At 37.2% G+C, this 19,482-nt stretch overlaps 1 protein-coding gene across 2 annotated transcripts in view; it reads left to right on the plus strand.

Moving 5' to 3' along the window:
• Window positions 1-229: 229 nt before the first annotated feature.
• Window positions 230-19,482, plus strand: part of marco (macrophage receptor with collagenous structure) — a 29,909-nt gene continuing 10,656 nt past the window's right edge. Inside the window, exons 1-7 of one of the 2 annotated variants that reach the window (XM_034186995.1) lie at window positions 230-618; window positions 7,524-7,622; window positions 7,767-7,930; window positions 10,581-10,698; window positions 10,917-10,979; window positions 17,610-17,681; window positions 18,081-18,116. In XM_034186995.1, the coding sequence (XP_034042886.1) occupies window positions 474-618; window positions 7,524-7,622; window positions 7,767-7,930; window positions 10,581-10,698; window positions 10,917-10,979; window positions 17,610-17,681; window positions 18,081-18,116 (697 nt within the window). In that variant the 5' untranslated portion in view covers window positions 230-473. The remainder of the gene's footprint in view (window positions 619-7,523; window positions 7,623-7,766; window positions 7,931-10,580; window positions 10,699-10,916; window positions 10,980-17,609; window positions 17,682-18,080; window positions 18,117-19,482) is intronic. The other variant, XM_034186994.1, reaches the window with a different exon arrangement.

The raw sequence follows: 19,482 nt of genomic DNA on the forward strand, positions 1-19,482 counted from the left end.
ATAACTTTTTTCAAAGTTTGAGTTACATTAACTTAATTATTGTATTAATGGAGTGTTCGGTTTAACAGTGTTAGCATTTATCAATATAACATGGCTGAGTGTAATTAAGAACATCCCCACCCAGCGTGTTCTTTCTTTCTGCTAAGGTTTCCCACAGACAGTGAGAAAAGCTTAATGTGATCAGTTTTGGTAAACAAAGATTAATCTTAACCACAGTCTCATGTCGCCTCCTTCTTGGGGACATGTTCAGACGTGACTGAAGGCATTAAAAAACAAGATGTTCTCTTGATGAGATTGCATTAAATTTGTTGAAGAGATGTTCAGTTTCCTCAAATGACTAACTGCAGCTACATTCTGCCTGGTCAGTCCTCCTCAGCTTCATCTAGTCAGTTCCTTCCTCCACTTTAGCTCACGTGCTTTCCTGTTGTAATCTGGGGTGGTCCACAGGAACCGTGCAGTTATAAAGGTGGCCGATGGAGGACGAGAGCGAGCTACTGCAACCCTGTGACCCCATGGAGACATCAGTGGACAGAGAAGACACTCATATCATGTACAGTCGGACGAACCCGCTGTTTGAGTTGTCAGAGAACAGTGATCTCTACAGTCTGCAGCCCAGTGGTGAGTAGCTGCAAAGAAAAACAAGCTTGACCCTCAACCACACGACACACATTCAGAAACACACTCTAATTTGAGATCAGTGTTGTTTGAGCTCATTTACTGTACTTTACAATATCTCACATACCTAAAAGACAACAAATCACACAGTAGTTTTACACATTTTACTCAACATATTGCAGCCACAAATTGTGTTATTGTTAAAAGTGGCAAAGCTCCAGAACTCTTAATATTGCAATTAAAATAATAATAAATACAATATGTTGTATGTACATGTACAAATATGTCACAGGTCAAATTAAAATCCACAGACATTATAAATCGGCATAGGCCAGACTGTGCAAGTCTGATGCACCTGAGTGTTTATGCATAAATGGGGCTTTTGGCATTTTTTCTTTATTAATATGTCAGTAAAAGATGAAATATGAACGTTTTAGTTGTTAAAAAATGTTGCCAAGAATTTTGTCTAATTTTTTTTTTTTAAACTAATATAATACCTGATTACTTTGTAGGTTTAGAGCCAACGCAAGATTCCACAAAGACAAACAAACATAACAACAAAAGTGAAGAATGAAATAGTTGATATGATGTTAATGTTGTGTTTGGTGAACTTTCACCTTTTAAAAACATATCATGTCCACATGCTATTTTATATAACTTATAAGAATTTATATTCATATTTGTAATCCGCCTGATGTTTCCTATATCTGATTAAAAAAATTATAGCAAGGATTTCATAAATGTGCCATTTAAAAAGTGATGTATCCACGAAACCCTCATTTTCAATGATTATGAAAGATTTTGAATTAAAAATAGTGAATATATATATATAATCACTAGGACAAGTTACGTAACTGAGTCTATTACAAAAAAACAGACTGGAAATGATGATAATGTTTGGTTCTTCACATTAAACAGTAATTAAAGTGACGCTTGTCAATGACAAACACATTTGTTGTGGATTCATACTCTGCATATCTGAATAAATTTGACAAACAAAAGTAACAGTTTACTCCAATGAAATCATTTGAAAATAACCAAACACATGCTGTCATTTCCAGTAAATACACTGCTGCAGTTTACGCGCTCTGGCCTGCAGATGGCAGTCGCGTGTCAGGTTACCAGTCCAAGAAGCTCAATGCACAAAGTATTATTTATTATTTTAAGATGTATTAGTGTCTTAATGTCACTACAGAACGAAAGATGTATGACTGTTGACTCAGGGATTTTCTTTTAAAAAAGTGCATTTATTCATTATGATAAATGCACACATTTGTACTAGGATCGGCGTCAGAGAGTATATACTTTATATGCATATATAAAGTATATACTCTCTAATAATAATGCCACAAAATTATCTCTGCTACATGACCGAGGAGGACATCAGCTCTTTGTGAAGTCATAATGCAAGCATGTTAACACCGTGAAGGAAGAAAAAGATGAATTTGGCAGATATGGATTACCAAAATGTTTTCAAGTCTGAGGAAATCTGCTTGAAAGTTTTGACACATTGTCTTTGCAGTTGCTTGAGTAAAGTCAGTCCTACATAGGCTTTTGGGTCCATTGGTGCTAGTGCTTATATCCAGATTCCGTAGTGTCAAGCGGGTGGGAGTCTACCACTCCCCCTGGACGGGACTCCAGTCCGACAGAGGTTACATCCCCAGCTGTGCTGGTGGTCCGTTTTATGACAGTTCTCAGTCAAAGTCAAAATAAATATTTTGTTATGTTATTTTATTTTTTAACAAAACGGATGAAAACCAAAGAATTCCGTGTGGTGATTTTTCTCAATATGATAAGTGCCATTTCCTGAGTGAAATCAAAGCGGACAAACTTGTGACACGATCCAGATGTGCTCCTGCTGTGATCTGATCAGTCCGCCGTCTTTTATGATGAAATAATGCTGAATTTATGTGGAAATGATTGTTGTACAAAAGCTTCAGATATCTGCCGCTGAGATAGATGATGACTGAAGTGCGGTTTTAAGCAGAAACAATGTGATAATCGGTGGATTGCAGCAGACGCTTAGAAATGACACTGCTGATGCCCCGAAATGACACATACACAGTGAAGGCGGGGGGGTGAGGGGCTTTTTAGGGGGGACCGTTCAGTCAGCAACACTGGATGCACTGTAAAATGTCATAATATAGAGCTGTCATCTGCATGCTGTCAAAAAGAAGACTCCATACTCTGCAATGTGATCAGATTTAGGGATTATTTTCAAATAAGAATTTACATTTGCTGTTATGATGCACATGCGTGAACACTTAAGTGTTTTTCTGCTGTTTGTGTTCTGCTCAGTTGCTGTAGGATCATAGCTCGGAACACAGTAACAAAAAGACCTGTAACGCAAATGAGCCGAAGAAATGTGAGACTTTTTGATCACACACTCAGTATGCACTTTTACTACTGTCTCTCAACAAAACAAACCAGAAATGATCACTGTTGTTGTTTTTTTGTTGTTGTTTTGTTGTTGTTGTTGTTTTTTGCCAGTCACTGTGTGAATGCTGCTGAGCTGCTGAGCTAAGGCTAGCATGCTAATGCTGACTGAGCATAAATGATTAATTAAAAATACCCCCTAACTATTTTCACCACACGTTTGTGTGTGAAGTCACTTTATTTGTAATAACTAAATAATAATAATAATAATTAAATGTTTACAAAACAAGCATGAAAAACTGACACAACCATAATTTCTGGACTATAGAGCACACCTGAATATAAGCCGTACCCACCAATTTTAAAAAGGAAAAAAAATTGTACATAAATAGGCCACACTTGTCTATAAGGTGCAGGTCTCCACATTGTAAAATGAGATATTTACACAAAAAGATGTTAGACAGAAAGTTTTTTTACTTTTAATTAAATATGAACCATAAATGCTTTTTTCCCCTGAAGTTGTTACATGTAAATATTGATGATCATGTCATGTGCCGCGCTGCTTCTCCACTCCACACGGAGAACTGAGCAATTTTGCCTTCTTTTTTTTCTTTGTGGATCATGAGATATTTGATCGCATGCAGCCAGGATCGCCTGGTGTCTGTGGTAAATGAGACATTAATGAGGCGCAGTGACTTTTTCAACTTATGGCGCAAAGACCCGTTTTTTTTGGGGGGGGGGGGGGCTCCACTGACTGATCTGACACAGCAACTGTGGTGCAAAGTGCCCGAGAGGGCTTTTCTTCAGCCACAACAAGGAATTAAAGTATTTTCAGATGTCGTTTTCCAAATTCAGGAGGCTTCATGTGGATAATTTTTCTTCAGGATGTGATGATGTATCCACTAAAATGAACAGGTAAGACTTTATATTTACTCTGTGTGTGTGAATTTACGCCTCATGAGGGCCGTGGCTTTCAACCAATCAATGGACAGCATCAATTGATGTATTTCAACTTATGAGAAAGCCTGTAAAAATTCATAAATTAGTCACATCATTGTTTAAGCCACAGTGTTCAAAGCATGTGAAAAAAGTAGTTGCTTATAGTTCGGAAATTATGGTACTATTTGATAATTTGGCCTGTAAAGCGTTGTTGTATCAATGAGTCTGTTCAAAATGCATAATATTAATATTAGGGCATTGTTTATAGCTGCAAGTTGTGGGCAGTATCGCGGAGGAAGTCCAAGTGATCTCTTGGTAGTCGGCCACAATGGTTTGTGTGGTGGTGTCCCGGTACACTTGGCATTGTGGTGGTGCAGGCTCACCGGCTCTCAACTGCTGGATAACGACTCTGTTCATTGCTTGTTCCTTCTTTAGTATATCCATGAACACCCAGATGTTTGGGTGGTGACAGCCAACACTAGTAGCCATTCTGCACTGTTGTTTGTGCATGGCAGCCCTTCCTGTATTCTGGCTGATACGTTTCAGATAGCGAGGTCAAAAACTGGACCCTTGCGGCTTCTCCTACTTGGGTGACCAATGAAGGTGTCTTCAAAGCAGATGATCACAGGCTGGAGCTCCTCAGGCAGTCCCTCCTGAACCAGCTCAAACAAAGCTACCGCATCTTCTGGTGGCACAAAGGTCAGAGCAGACAACATCCTGGTTGTAAGGGAGAGCTCAGCGTCAGCAGCACATCTCTCCTGGAGCCCTTCCACCTGCACCTGACGGTACACACACTGGGCCAAGTGATAAAGACACCCTCGTGGCTCTGCTTCTGGGAATGCGGCACACACTGCAATAGATGTTGAATAAACGTTGGCATTTAGACCAGTTTTCAGTGGGGATTTCATTGCCAGCTTTTAAATGATAAGTGTGAACATGCCTTGCTTGCTAGGCTTCAAAATTATGATTTGCTATAATTTACTAATTGTACAGGCTGAAAAATATCTAAATCTGAATGTTGATTAAACCTTTACAAATAGATGAAAAAGCATAAAGTAATTTTAGAGTACAACCCCTGGCAAAAATTATGGAATCACCGGCCTCGGAGGATGTTCATTCAGTTGTTTAATTTTGTAGAAAAAAAAGCAGATCACAGACATGACACAAAACTAAAGTCATTTCAAATGGCAACTTTCTGGCTTTAAGAAACACTATAAGAAATCAGGAAAAAAAATTTGTGGCAGTCAGTAACTGTTACTTTTTTAGACCAAGCAGAGGGAAAAAAATATGGAATCACTCAATTCTGAGGAAAAAATTATGGAATCATGAAAAACAAAAGAACACTCCAACACATCACTAGTATTTTGTTGCACCACCTCTGGCTTTTATAACAGCTTGCAGTCTCTGAGGCATGGACTTAATGAGTGACAAATGGCAAGATGCATTATCATCTTGAAAAATGATTTTGTCATCCCCAAACATCCTTTCAATTGATGGGATAAGAAAAGTGTCCAAAATATCAACGTAAACTTGTGCATTTATTGATGATGTAATGACAGCCATCTCCCCAGTGCCTTTACCTGACATGCACCCCCATATCATCAATGACTATGGAAATTTACATGTTCTCTTCAGGCAGTCATCTTTATAAATCTCATTGGAACGGCACCAAACAAAAGTTCCAGCATCATCACCTTGCCCAATGCAGATTCAAGATTCATCACTGAATATGACTTTCATCCAGTCATCCACAGTCCACAATTGCTTTTCCTTAGCCCGTTGTAACCTTGTTTTTTTCTGTTTAGGTGTTAATGATGACTTTCGTTTAGCTTTTCTGTATGTAAATCCCATTTCCTTTAGGCGGTTTCTTACAGTTCGGTCACAGACGTTGACTCCAGTTTCCTCCCATTCGTTCCTCATTTGTTTTGTTGTGCATTTTTCAATTTCGATTTTTGAGACATATTGCTTTAAGTTTTCTGTCTTGACGCTTTGATGTCTTCCTTGGTCTACCAGTATGTTTGCCTTTAACAACCTTCCCATGTTGTTTGTATTTGGTCCAGAGTTTAGACACAGCTGACTGTGAACAACCAACATCTTTTGCAACATTGCGTGATGATTTACTCTCTTTTAAGAGTTTGATAATCCTCTCCTTTGTTTCAATTGACATCTCTCGTGTTGAAGCCATGATTCATGTCAGTCCACTTGGTGCAACAGCTCTCCAAGGTGTGATCACTCCTTTTTAGATGCAGACTAACGAACAGATCTGATTTGATGCAGGTGTTAGTTTTGGGGATGAAAATTTACAGGGTGATTTCATAATTTATTCCTCAGAATTGAGTGAGTCCATATTTTTTTCCCTCTGCTTGGTCTAAAAAAGTAACTGTTACTGACTGCCACAATTTTTTTTCTTGATTTCTTATAGTGTTTCTTAAAGCCAGAAAGTTTCCATTTGAAATGACTTTAGTTTTGTGTCATGTCTGTGATCTGCTTTTTTTTCTACAAAATTAAACAACTGAATGAACATCCTCCGAGGCCGGTGATTCCATAATTTTTGCCAGGGGTTGTATTTACTGCCTCCACCAGGGAGCTAATGTTTTCACTATAGCATTTGTTTGCGTGTTTAAATGTTAGCAGGATAACTCAAAAGGTAATCTACAAATTTCAATGAAATTGGGTGAGCAGATGGATAATATTCTGGAAAATAAGTGATTTAATTTTGGAGGTGATCTGGAACATATTCTGGAACTGAGATCCAGAACAATGTTTGGCACACAGCAACATTTAACTCAAAATGTTGTGAGAGCATGTTGAAGAAATTTGGTGAGGTGATGTATAATGTCCTTGAAAATGAAGAATTTTGTTTTGAATTTGAACATATTTTGTATCCTGGATCAAGAACAACTTTTAAGCATTCAGGAACCTGTGGCCTTGGCAGAAGTACTGTATGTGCTCTCTGAGTGCCTTCTTATTTAACTACATCCACCTGGTCATTCGGCAGGCTAGTTAGGAAACACTGTCAAAAAGGTTCCTGTGGATCTTTTCCAGCCTTTGCTCTGCCACTTTGGGAGCCATAATCTGACCATTGAATGTAACTGGGGTGTTTCAACTGTCCATATTATCAACCTTGAAGAACTCTCAAGCACCAGTTATGGTGTGGAAACATCATTTGTTTTCTAAGGCAGTGGACACAGGTTGATGATGTCAGTGAATATGGTCTTAAAAAACAGTGCCTTAACCCCGTGCTGTTTTCACCTTAAAGTGCTCCTCTGACTAGTTCACCTTCACGTGCACAGATCTTTGAAAACTTTCCAGATCACACGTATTTCATCTCTCAGTCATAACCAATTTGGTCTTATGCCAGATTTTTGATTTTTCCTGCCAAAAAGAGAAGCTCGTCTCCACTGCCCCCAAGGGTTCCTCTGTGATTGACAGCTGACATTTTACTCTGTTTGTCCAAAACTTTCATGCTCGGAGCTTTGAATATTTCTGAAAGCTATTGTGTCAGCTGGCTGGACAGAAATACTGAGCGTCCCCTACATGCACATTCACTGCAGGACACTGATTATTATGAGGATCCTATTTTTATCTTTCAGATCTGAAGCCGGCCAGACGCAGAAGACAGTGGTGTTTCAATGGGATTATTGTCTACCTCATCTTGCAAACAGCACTCAATGCCTTTCTGCTCTATAAAGGTATAATGACACACTTAAAGTTTTTTCAATCATACAGCATACAACGAGGTGCAAGATTAATATGTTAAAGGGGATTTATTCAAACACTGAAATAACCAAGACTGTGAAATTTTAATCACCTGTATTTGTTTCTCGATTTCCCAGTTTTCTCGCTGCAGTCCTCGCTGTCAACTTCCAGCTCAGAGACATCATCAGGTTACTCTCTCCTCGCTAGGCAGCAGGGCGGTGTCGATCTTCAATTGCTTGTCCACAACAACAGCCAGGAAGCCCAAGCACTGAAGGGCCACCTATGGACCCTCCAGAGTCAGGTCCTACTGCTGCTTATACATCAGATACACATTTCACCTCATGGTCATGTTTAGGGTCATTTTCCCCCCTGTTATTTTTTATGATGTAACACTTGACAAAGGAGGCATCAGATGACTTGGGACTTTTTTAAAACAGACTTAGAGATTCGTTAAAAGCAAACTGAACACAATATTATAATTTTGAGAAAACGTGTAAAACTCAACACAGTATTCAGAGTATAAACTTATTTTTTAAGGTTTTAATAAAAGCCTTCAACACTGAGCTAAAGTAAAGAATGTAGAAATTATTATAGACAAGACTCTACGACAAATTTTCTGTAGTGACATCATAGAAGACGTGAGAGTCTTTTTCAACCCTTGAACAACATACTGAAGAAATATGGCTGATTGTCAGTTCTACCAGAAGACTCAATGGGTTAGGGAAAATAATTTATTAGAGAATTCAATACAAAGTTGTTAATTGAGTTTAGCCTCAGTCCCTTCACGGTTGTGAGATGAGCTGAGAAGATCTCGAATCCTGCCCGTAGAAGAGGCGGACAGGAACCAGCTGGTGGCGGTGGGGTGTCAGAGGGAGCATTCAGCGGATAACTGAAATGCAACAAGAGGTAAGTGAGATATTGAAGCTTTTAAAGGACGTGCCTGCATCTTATTGGTTTGTCGTCAGAATTAATGGTAGCATCTGTTTCAGATTATGAGCATGGCTGGAGACAATTAGCTGTTAGTGAAACATGCTGGATAGTGAGTCTTCTGGTAGAATTAATGCTATGCCTAATTGCTTGTAACTAAAAGTTTAAAAAGTTTTAAAGTTTAAGGCGAAAGTGTGATGGACACAGATAGTAAATAAAAGCCACCAGAGAGCCTAGAATTCAGGTTAAGATCTGGGCTCGTATCATAAAAGCATTGAAAAGTATGAAAACCTGATTAATATTCATAAATAAATTAAATGTGTGATGAATTTCAACTTTGGTAAAAAGTGGGTTGAAAAGTGGGTTCTATTTAAGTGTGATTTTCAGTATATACATCGCGGGACCTCAAAACTATTTTAAGGATAATATAACTAAAAGTATGAATAATTATGTTTTACAATCATTTTAACATTGCATGATCATTTGCAACTGTGTTTGAGTGGTATTCTACTGGCCAGTACACTTACAAAGAAATTATTATTAGCAGTAGTGTTATGGAGTAAAAAAAAACGTAGCTCACATATTCATTTTTGTTGTAACTGATTTTGTGTTGACATCAAACGTACTTTTATTATAACTGGGATGCACAGTACTTTTTCACAGTACAAGACAATACTCACACAGGTCTGCTGTGTCAGTTATCAAATTACACTTACAAAGTTTTTAATTGGTTTGTCATAATTGTTCAAATCATAACATTTTTACTTGGTTTGTCATAATTCTTAGAATCATAATAAAGTTTTTAATTGGTTTGTCATAATTATTAGAATCATAAAGTTTCTAATTGGTTTGTCATAATTATTAGAATCATAATTGTTAGAATCATAACGTTTTTACTTGGTTTGTCATAATTGTTAGAATCATAATAAAGTTTTTAATTGCTTTGCCATAATTGTTAGAATCATAAAGTTTTTACTTGGTTTATCATAATTGTTAGAATTATAATAAAGTTTTTAATTGCTTTGTCATAATTGTTAGAATCATAAAGTTTTTACTTGGTTTGTCATAATTGTTCAAATCATAACAATGTTTTTACTTGGTTTGTCATAATTGTTAGAATCATAATAAAGTTTTTAATGGGTTTGTCATCCCTTACCAAAAAATAGTACTGATAAGTATATAAAAAGTAAACTGGAAGTATACTTGAAACATACTTGCATGTATTACTTTTTGGTAAGGGATAATTGATAGAATCATAATAAAGTTTTTAATTGGTTTGTCATAATTATTAGAATCATAATTGTTAGAATCATAAAGTTTTTACTTGGTTTGTCATAATTGTTCAAATCATAACAATGTTTTTACTTGGTTTGTCATAATTGTTAGAATCATAATAAAGCTTTTAATTGCTTTGCCATAATTGTTAGAATCATAAAGTTTTTACTTGGTTTATCATAATTGTTAGAATCATAATAAAGTTTTTAATTGCTTTGTCATAACTGTTAGAATCATAAAGTTTTTACTTGGTTTGTCATAATTGTTCAAATCATAACAATGTTTTTACTTGGTTTGTCATAATTGTTAGAATCATAATAAAGTTTTTAATGGGTTTGTCATAATTGTTAGAATCATAAAAAAGTTTTTAATTGTTTGTCATAATTGTCAGAATTGTAGCTTTATTAGAGCATACGCTTTTCTGAGTTGGAAGTCAGAAATTTACCAGTTTCAAACAAGTGCATCATAACTGTCAGACCTTGCTCTGGGCATTGAATCTAACCAAAATAAATACTTTACTAGCAATATAACACAGAAATAAAGGTATATTATAATAACTGCAGTTCAACACAAAGTGAATTTTGTAGAAAATCAAAAGGGACTACACTTTTAATGATGGGGAATAAAAGTACTGAATTTCACATTTCACTGAATATCTTTGACAGGCTGTTCATTTAAACTCCACTTTTAAAGTGGTTGCCTAATTTTAATCATCAAAGTCACATTCCATTTGGTTGTCATGAAAACAGGTCAACAGTCTGTGTGGAGCGGAGGGTCAGCTGGACAAGATCAGAGCCGACCTGAAAGTGTTCAACCGCAGCACCCAAAAGCTAGAGGGAAAACTTGCAAACATCAGCATCACACCAGGTACAACCACACATCTGCATTCAAAAAAGTAAAACCTGTCAAAATCAGAAAAGATTGGCAGTTTTATGAAAAGTACATTTTGGGTTGAGGTTTTAGGGTGTAGCTTGGGTCAAAGTATGAGGTCAACGGAAAAACGACCTCCACAGCAGTCTGCTGTTATACAGATAGACTAGTTCAACAGGACCTGTTAAGTCTTTACTGTGTCTGTGTGTCCACAGGAGCTCCTGGTCCTCCTGGTACCAACGGCCTGCCGGGACAGCCAGGTCTACAAGGACCCAAAGGTGAGCTATTATTAAGCACATCCAGAATCAGAATCCAGAAATTCCAGGAATATAATGTCACTGGAACTGGAATAACTTGACTGCCTCCCACTGTTACATCACAACATGAAACGTACAACCTATAAAAGTCAAAGTAACAGATGACTGATACTCACACCCGTATACAACTCATACAACTAAGGGATGAACAGCAGACAAGTTCGGGATTTCATACATTTATCATTCTGTTAATTTACGTCAGTCAGTGAGATGAAGAGATGCCAGGGAAGAGTTTATGGAATCATGAGGTTGCTCCACAGATCTGTTTGATGATGTCATTATCTCTGTTGAAAGATAAGTCTTCAGAGTCCTTTTATGGTTGTGAGACTTGGGGTTTGTTTCAGAAAGGAAGTGAGTCTGTCTCTGAACTCTTGAGTTGATTTACCTGGCGATGGGAAACTCTTGAGTTTTTCATCTCAGAACAGCTGATTTGAGTTTCCCTATTTTCCAGAGGACAAGTCGCACCTGTCCAAAAAAAAATGCCTCTTGAAGAGGAAAAAACCATATATAACACACACTTTTTTCTGTGTTATGAGCTCTTTATCTAGGGATTTTTGTGGTGCATTTTTTATTACTGGCATTTATTATTTTATTATTGGAGTTTATTTTGTTTAGTAGTTTGATTTTGGGGAAAGCTGTATATAAATAGTCATTAGAATTACTATTATTAATAACACACTTGTGAATTTCGGAATATAAGTTGCAGCCTCCCAAACTAGTAAAAAAAAAATGCAGCTTGTACTCTGGAAAATACAGTAGTTCAATCAACACAGCATATTGTTATATAAAAAAAATGCAGCATTAATGGAGTCCTGATACCTGGGATTCTAAATGGCAACCACTAAAAACAAACAAAAAACAAAACTGTCCCAGGAGTCATAGGATGAGAGGTGGGCGCACCCTGGACAAGGGTGCTAATTTATCACAAGGACATATTGATGGACAAACACATTCACACTGTCACTTGCACCTACAATCAATTTAAAGTTTCCAGTCCATCTCACCTGCATGTCTTTTGAAGTGGGACGAAGATGGAGCACCTGGAGGGAACCCACACGAACATGGGGAGAACACAAAAACTCCACCCAGAAATGACAATAGCTCACCATTTTAGTAGGTTTCTTTAGTCACAGTATTTATGAAATATGAGTTCAGAAATAACCTTTATTATTATCACAATCAGTAAAGTTGGCTATAATCTATAGAATCATTTGTCTTTCCATTGGACAATTATTGGGAAAATGTTGAGAAACATGTTCTCATTGATGCATCACGCCCGACATGTGGACTTGCACCGGTCACTTAACAGTGTGTTTGCATTTGTACGAGGAAATGAAGAGGTGCAGTGTATTTTTTTAATGTCACATAGCTGCACTCTGTGTCAGTCGTTTGTTTTCCTTCTGTCTGGGGCACAGCGTGCTGTCTGTCTGTCTTTCTGTCTGGGAACACAGTGTGGAAGAGCTACAGGTGCTGCACTCCGTAATGAAACAGAAAACCACCTGTTTTTGAATAATATGCAACACACCATAGAACAACATGCACATAGTGACAAGTTGTGGCTCCATCTGAACACAGTTTTTAAATTCAATGTTAAAAAAAAAATTCCGAACACAACAGTTACAGTTACATTTTGTTTTTCATTATGGCATGCACATGATGCATGCACACGATGTGTGCCTGCCGTTTGTCTTCAAAATCCTCTCATCAGTATCCACATTCTGATTACAGCAAGGGCTGGAGTTTGGAATGAATTTCTCTCCTGGTTTTGCAAACGGTTTTCTTCAGAAAATGTTTCTCCGTGTAAAAAAAAAGGTCACTTAACTCTGATTGTTCAACAAAGGTGTGTGTGTGTCTGCGCGCAGGACACATTAGCAGTCAACTGCAGGTCTGGCGATGATCGCGGCGTTGATGACCTGTCATCTCTTGTCAGACAGCCGATGAGAACCAGGATGGATGGTTTGGAGCCGTTCTTTCACATCCGCTCGCCACTTAGTCAATGTACTGACATTTCCTGTATGAAAGCTCTATTAGGGACGGACTTTCACTGAAGTCGAAAAATTGCCCTGCAAGTCCACTGCAGATGTTTGCCAGTAGGTCAACCCAGGAAACAAGTACAACCAAACAAAACCGCTTAACATTCTATGAATTTGTCATTTGCACTACAACCACAGACAGCTTGATGCGATGACTAATAGTTGAACTAACGTATGACCAGTTTGTGTAGATCACTTAAGAGGGCATGCCACATGGAGCAAGTAGGGGTTCCAAATTTGGAGTCTTCATCTCTTCATGTGTAGATGATAGATGAATGTCCGTTTTAGTTTCAGCTTTACCTCTCATCAGGCTCTAAGGGTGCATGTATTCAAAAGGTGTGAAAGCTCCATATCACCCCAAAACAAATGTGCAACCTGATCTACTCACAGCACTCACTGAGGATTGTGTCTTTCAAATAAACAAAATAACATGTATTGTCCTTAAATGAATATGCAATCTGAAGCATACCTATAAGTGTGTAAAATACAGGGTGCCGAACATGCAAATAGGTTATGTTAGCACATGCAATGCAATTTGTCATGACAGAAAGCAATTTCAGGGCAATGTGAGAGCGTTTGCATTTTGCACATTTGAAAGCAGGGTGCTAACCCACCCAGTGTGGATTGCAGACACACACACACCAGAAACTGCTGTTCCAGCACCTGTGCCACGGACAGCTCCACCTACAAATAAAACGTACACTGATCTATTTCATTCTCATTCTATGTCACCTCCTCTCCAGTTATGTGAACATGAAGAAAATATCTTAAAGGTCACCAGTCTGTAGCCGCTTTATATAATCTATTTAATTTAACTACTTATAATATATACAGTTTCATTCCTAATACAATTTATTGTTGACTGTCATCCAGATCCACAACTGTACATGACTGGAAAAATCCATCATATCAGGTTATTAACAACTGCACGGCATTAAAGCACGCAGTAAAGGAGGTTATTAACAACTGTACACCATTAAACACTCAGTAAGGGAGGTTATTAACAACTGTACACTATTAAAACACTAAATAAGGGAGGTTATTAACAACTGTACACTATTAAAACACTAAATAAGGGAGGTTATTAACAACTGTACACTATTAAAACACTCGATAAGGGAGGTTATTAACAACTGTACACCATTAAAACACTCAGTAAGGGAGGTTATTAACAACTGTACACTATTAAAACACTCAATAAGGGAGGTTATTAACAACTGTACACCATTAAAACACTCACTAAGGGAGGTTATTAACAACTGTACACCATTAAAACACTCACTAAGGGAGGTTATTAACAACTGTACACCATTAAAACACTCAATAAGGGAGGTTATTAACAACTGTACACTATTAAAACACTCAATAAGGGAGGTTATTAACAACTGTACACCATTAAAATGCTCAATAAGGGAGGTTATAAACAACTGTACACTATTAAAACACTCAATAAGGGAGGTTATTAACAACTGTACACCATTAAAACACTCAATAAGGGAGGTTATTAACAACTGTACACTATTAAAACACTCAATAAGGGAGGTTGTTAACAACTGTACACCATTAAAACACTCAATAAGGGAGGCTATTAACAACTGTACACCATTAAAACACTCACTAAGGGAGGTTATTAACAACTGTACACCATTTAAAACACTCAATAAGGGAGGTTATTAACAACTGCATGGCATTAAAACACTCAATAAGGGAGGTTATTAACAACTGTACACTATTAAAACACTCAATAAGGGAGGTTATTAACAACTGCATGGCATTAAAACACTCAATAAGGGAGGTTATTAACAACTGCATGGCATTAAAACACTCAATAAGGGAGGTTATTAACAACTGTACACTATTAAAACACTCAATAAGGGAGGTTATTAACAACTGTACCCCATTAAAACACTCAGTAAGGGAGGTAATTAACAACTGCACCCCGTTAAAACACTCAATAAAGGAGGTTATTAACAACTGTACCCCATTAAAACACTCAGTAAGGGAGGTTATTAACAACTGCACCCTGTTAAAACACTCAATAAAGGAGGTTATTAACAACTGTACCCCATTAAAACACTCAATAAGGGAGGTTATTAACAACTGTACACCATTACAACACTCAATAAGGGCGGTTATTAACAACTGTACAACATTAAAACACTCAATAAGGGAGGTTATTAACAACTGTACACCATTAAAACACTCAATAAGGCAGGTTATTAACAACTGTACACCATTACAACACTCAATAAGGGCGGTTATTAACAACTGTACAACATTACAACACTCAATAAGGGCGGTTATTAACAACTGTACACCATTAAAACACTCAATAAGGGAGGCTATTAACAACTGTACACCATTAAAACACTCACTAAGGGAGGTTATTAACAACTGTACACCATTTAAAACACTCAATAAGGGAGGTTATTAACAACTGCATGGCATTAAAACACTCAATAAGGGAGGTTATTAACAACTGTACACTATTAAAACACTCAATAAGGGAGGTTATTAACAACTGCATGGCATTAAAACACTCAATAAGGGAGGTTATTAACAACTGCATGGCATTAAAACACTCAATAAGGGAGGTTATTAACAACTGTACACTATTAAAACACTCAATAAGGGAGGTTATTAACAACTGTACCCCATTAAAACACTCAGTAAGGGAGGTAATTAACAACTGCACCCCGTTAAAACACTCAATAAAGGAGGTTATTAACAACTGTACCCCATTAAAACACTCAGTAAGGGAGGTTATTAACAACTGCACCCTGTTAAAACACTCAATAAAGGAGGTTATTAACAACTGTACCCCATTAAAACACTCAATAAGGGAGGTTATTAACAACTGTACACCATTACAACACTCAATAAGGGCGGTTATTAACAACTGTACAACATTAAAACACTCAATAAGGGAGGTTATTAACAACTGTACACCATTAAAACACTCAATAAGGCAGGTTATTAACAACTGTACACCATTACAACACTCAATAAGGGCGGTTATTAACAACTGTACAACATTACAACACTCAATAAGGGCGGTTATTAACAACTGTACCCCATTAAAACACTCAATAAGGGCGGTTATTAACAACTGTACACCATTACAACACTCAATAAAGGAGGTTATTAACAACTGTACCCCATTAAAACACTCAATAAGGGAGGTTATTAACAACTGTACACCATTACAACACTCAATAAGGGCGGTTATTAACAACTGTACAACATTAAAACAATCACAACTCACTCATGGGCCAGTGAAAGGTGAAAAGGCTGCTTTCCAATGCTCAGTGATGGACCACTTATTTCACTTTTATTAAAAAATATTAAAATAATATATATAGCTCAGAGATTCATGGTGTACCACGAACCTATGTACTGTAACAGAGCTTCAGAACCAAGGACTTAAATGAACAAAAACCTAAATTATCTTTTATTCGGAAGGAAAATTTCCATGGCAGCGGTGCTGAATCTGGGCTTGTGCCCGACATGTTGCACCGCTTGTGGAGTAGCAGACACATCATTTTGAAGGCACATTTGATTTAGATTTGCTCAATAAATAACATTTTGAGTTAAAATGTGTGCATTTATGTTATTTTAATCGGGGAGGTGGTGGTGGTTTGGTGAATATGTGGTTGGTTTGAGACCAGAGGATCCTCAGTTCAAACCCCCGTCGACCTGGAAAATCACTAAGGGCCATTGGGCAAGGTCCTTATTCTCCAAGTTGCTCCTGGTGTGTAGTGAGCACCTTGTATGGCAGCACCTTGACATCAGTGTGTGTGTGTGTGTGTGTGTGTGTGTGTGTGTGTGTGTGTGTGTGTGTGTGTGTGTGTGTGTGTGTGTGTGTGTGTGTGTGTGTGTGTGTGTGTGTGAATAGGGGGAATGCGAGGCATCAATTTAAAATGCTTTGACCTTATAATTCAGATGGAAAAGTGCTGCATAAATGAAGGCCATTTACCATTTATTTTGCGCATACCTGCAAGAAGATGATTAAATTAAATTTATATTTTGTTGTCTATGTCATGTTACCACCTGCTGTCATTTTCACATTTTTCTTAGTAAATCACTCACAAAATGTTCATCAACATAATCTGCAAAATTTTTACAATGCCCATGCTATTTAGTAGTTGTTATATGGACTCTTAGTAAATCAGGCCTGAGGAGTTGTAAAATCTATGCCCAGTTCTGACCCATTGTCCTTGTACATGTGCTGTTGAGTCTGGTAGGCCACCCTCTGTAAAATGTGCCAAATCAACAGGTAGATCTATACCAGATCCACTGCGGTGACTCTGAACAAATGGTAGCAGCCAAAATAACTCCCTTTTCTTGTGTGCAGTAATATCAAAAGGTTTGTGGTAGAAATATTTTAATTTTATTGCATATGTCATGTTTTCTCTCCTCGTCAGTCCTCTGCTAGAATTTCAGAATTACAAAATGTTCTGTCAAACCTGAATGACCTGCATTATTATATATTATAGGATTTTTGTAGTTGTATTAAACTGCACAATATATTGTCTCTGAATAACACACTTTGTTCTAGGTGACAGTGGTGTTGTGGGTCCTCCGGGGTCAAAAGGTGACATTGGCATTAAAGGAGAACCAGGACCTGCTGGTCAGTTTCATTTTGCTTGTTTGGAAACACTGTGAATGGTTTGACTGAGCTACATTTATTTATTTATTAATTTTATTTATTTTTCTAAAAATGTCTGACAGCTTAAATCACAAAACGGTGTAGCAGCAGAAAATACTGCCTCATGTGCGCTCAGAGATGCTGCTGTAGGGCACGTCAGCATCCACCAGAAGTGACAATCTGAGTGAAAAATAATCTGTGACATGCAGACAAAACTGGGCTTCCAAATATTAGACATTTGAACATGACATTTGTGTGCTTAAGTGTGTAACATCACAGTGAGTTTTGTTTGTTGAGGAACTTAAAGTATAACTCAGAAATGCAAACACATCTTGGCTCTGAAGCTCCAGGAAGAAATTTAATTCTTTCTTCATGTTTTAGGCCCACGTGGAGAAACTGGAGAACCTGGACCAAAGGGTAAGGGCCCATTGATGATGTGTTATACACATATGTGTTTATTTATAGTCACGTATGGGGCCATTATTGTAGCAAAAGTCTTTGCAAATGTGTACGTCAATCTGTGTGTGTGTAACTAGATCCACAAATGTGTAAAATGTGTAAAAAAAAATTGTATGTGTGTATCAGTGTGTCTGCAAAAATCAGGCAACTAGATTGAATGTGTTCTTAATGGGGCTTTTGCTACACTCCTGCCACGGAAGATCCACAAATGTGTGCATTGTGCAGCGATTTGTACGTCCGTGTGCCTCCGTGGCTATACAACTTCCCACCACCAGGGTGCGCAATCACCAATGATATCGGTCACCCCTACCATTTTAAGCGTGGCTGGGCCCTCAAAATACATTCATTGATTGGGTTTTAGGGCATCATTTTTCTGTCTTTCGGAGACCAGGAACATGGATGGATTATGAGCCCTTTATTGTAGCAAAAGTATTCACTTGCAAATAGTTTTGCTACAATAACGGCTCCATAATGGATCTTCTATTTATATTTGTGTCTTATAATTTTAAATAAACACAAGAATAAAAATGATAATAATAAGAAAATGTTAACACAAATGGTACTATATCCTCAGTGAATCTGCTGAAAAATGAAGGAAGCTTCTCACAACCCAGCTATTTAGATACTATATTCAGCAAACACACTGGGTCAGTCACGCTTCCCTATATTGCATTTATCAAACACTGTCAGTTGACATTAGGTTAAATGAAATACACCCACTTATGTACTAGTGCCCTTCAAAACTATTGGAACACTTGGTATTTCACACATTTTAATTTGTTTGTGCCCTTTAAAATACTATTATAAAAATATTTGCTGTTATGTCCACATTTAATGTATTTCAGTGTATATTTACCAATAATTGAAACAATGCTCATAGTCTGTTCTTAAAATCTATTTCTTCATGCAGGATTAATTCAACAGGCATAAAATTTCAGACAAAAATAATTCATTAATATGCAGATTTTTTTTTTTTTTCCAAAAGTGACATTCATTTTTATCCATATGCAGATGATAATTTGCTTTGCACTCTTCATTGTTTTTGTTTACAATTTATTGCCGTGAATAGAATGAAATTATGAAATAAATCAGTTTTACTTCCCTATTTCATGTTGCTCATCAGCCACATGTTGCTGACACAACACATATAACCCACATACTTGCATGACACCTAGCTCAGCACAGTTTAGCAAGAATCTGAAAAGATGAGGAAAATGGATATATGTATGTAGATGTTATGTCTAGTGAGCAAAAACAGGACATGCTGGACTCCGAAAAATGATGCCCACCTCTTCCACCATTCGGAAAATTCAGACGGCTTTCA

The sequence above is a fragment of the Thalassophryne amazonica genome, chromosome 14, assembly GCF_902500255.1.
Source record: "Thalassophryne amazonica chromosome 14, fThaAma1.1, whole genome shotgun sequence".
NCBI classification, from domain to species: Eukaryota; Metazoa; Chordata; class Actinopteri; order Batrachoidiformes; family Batrachoididae; genus Thalassophryne; species Thalassophryne amazonica.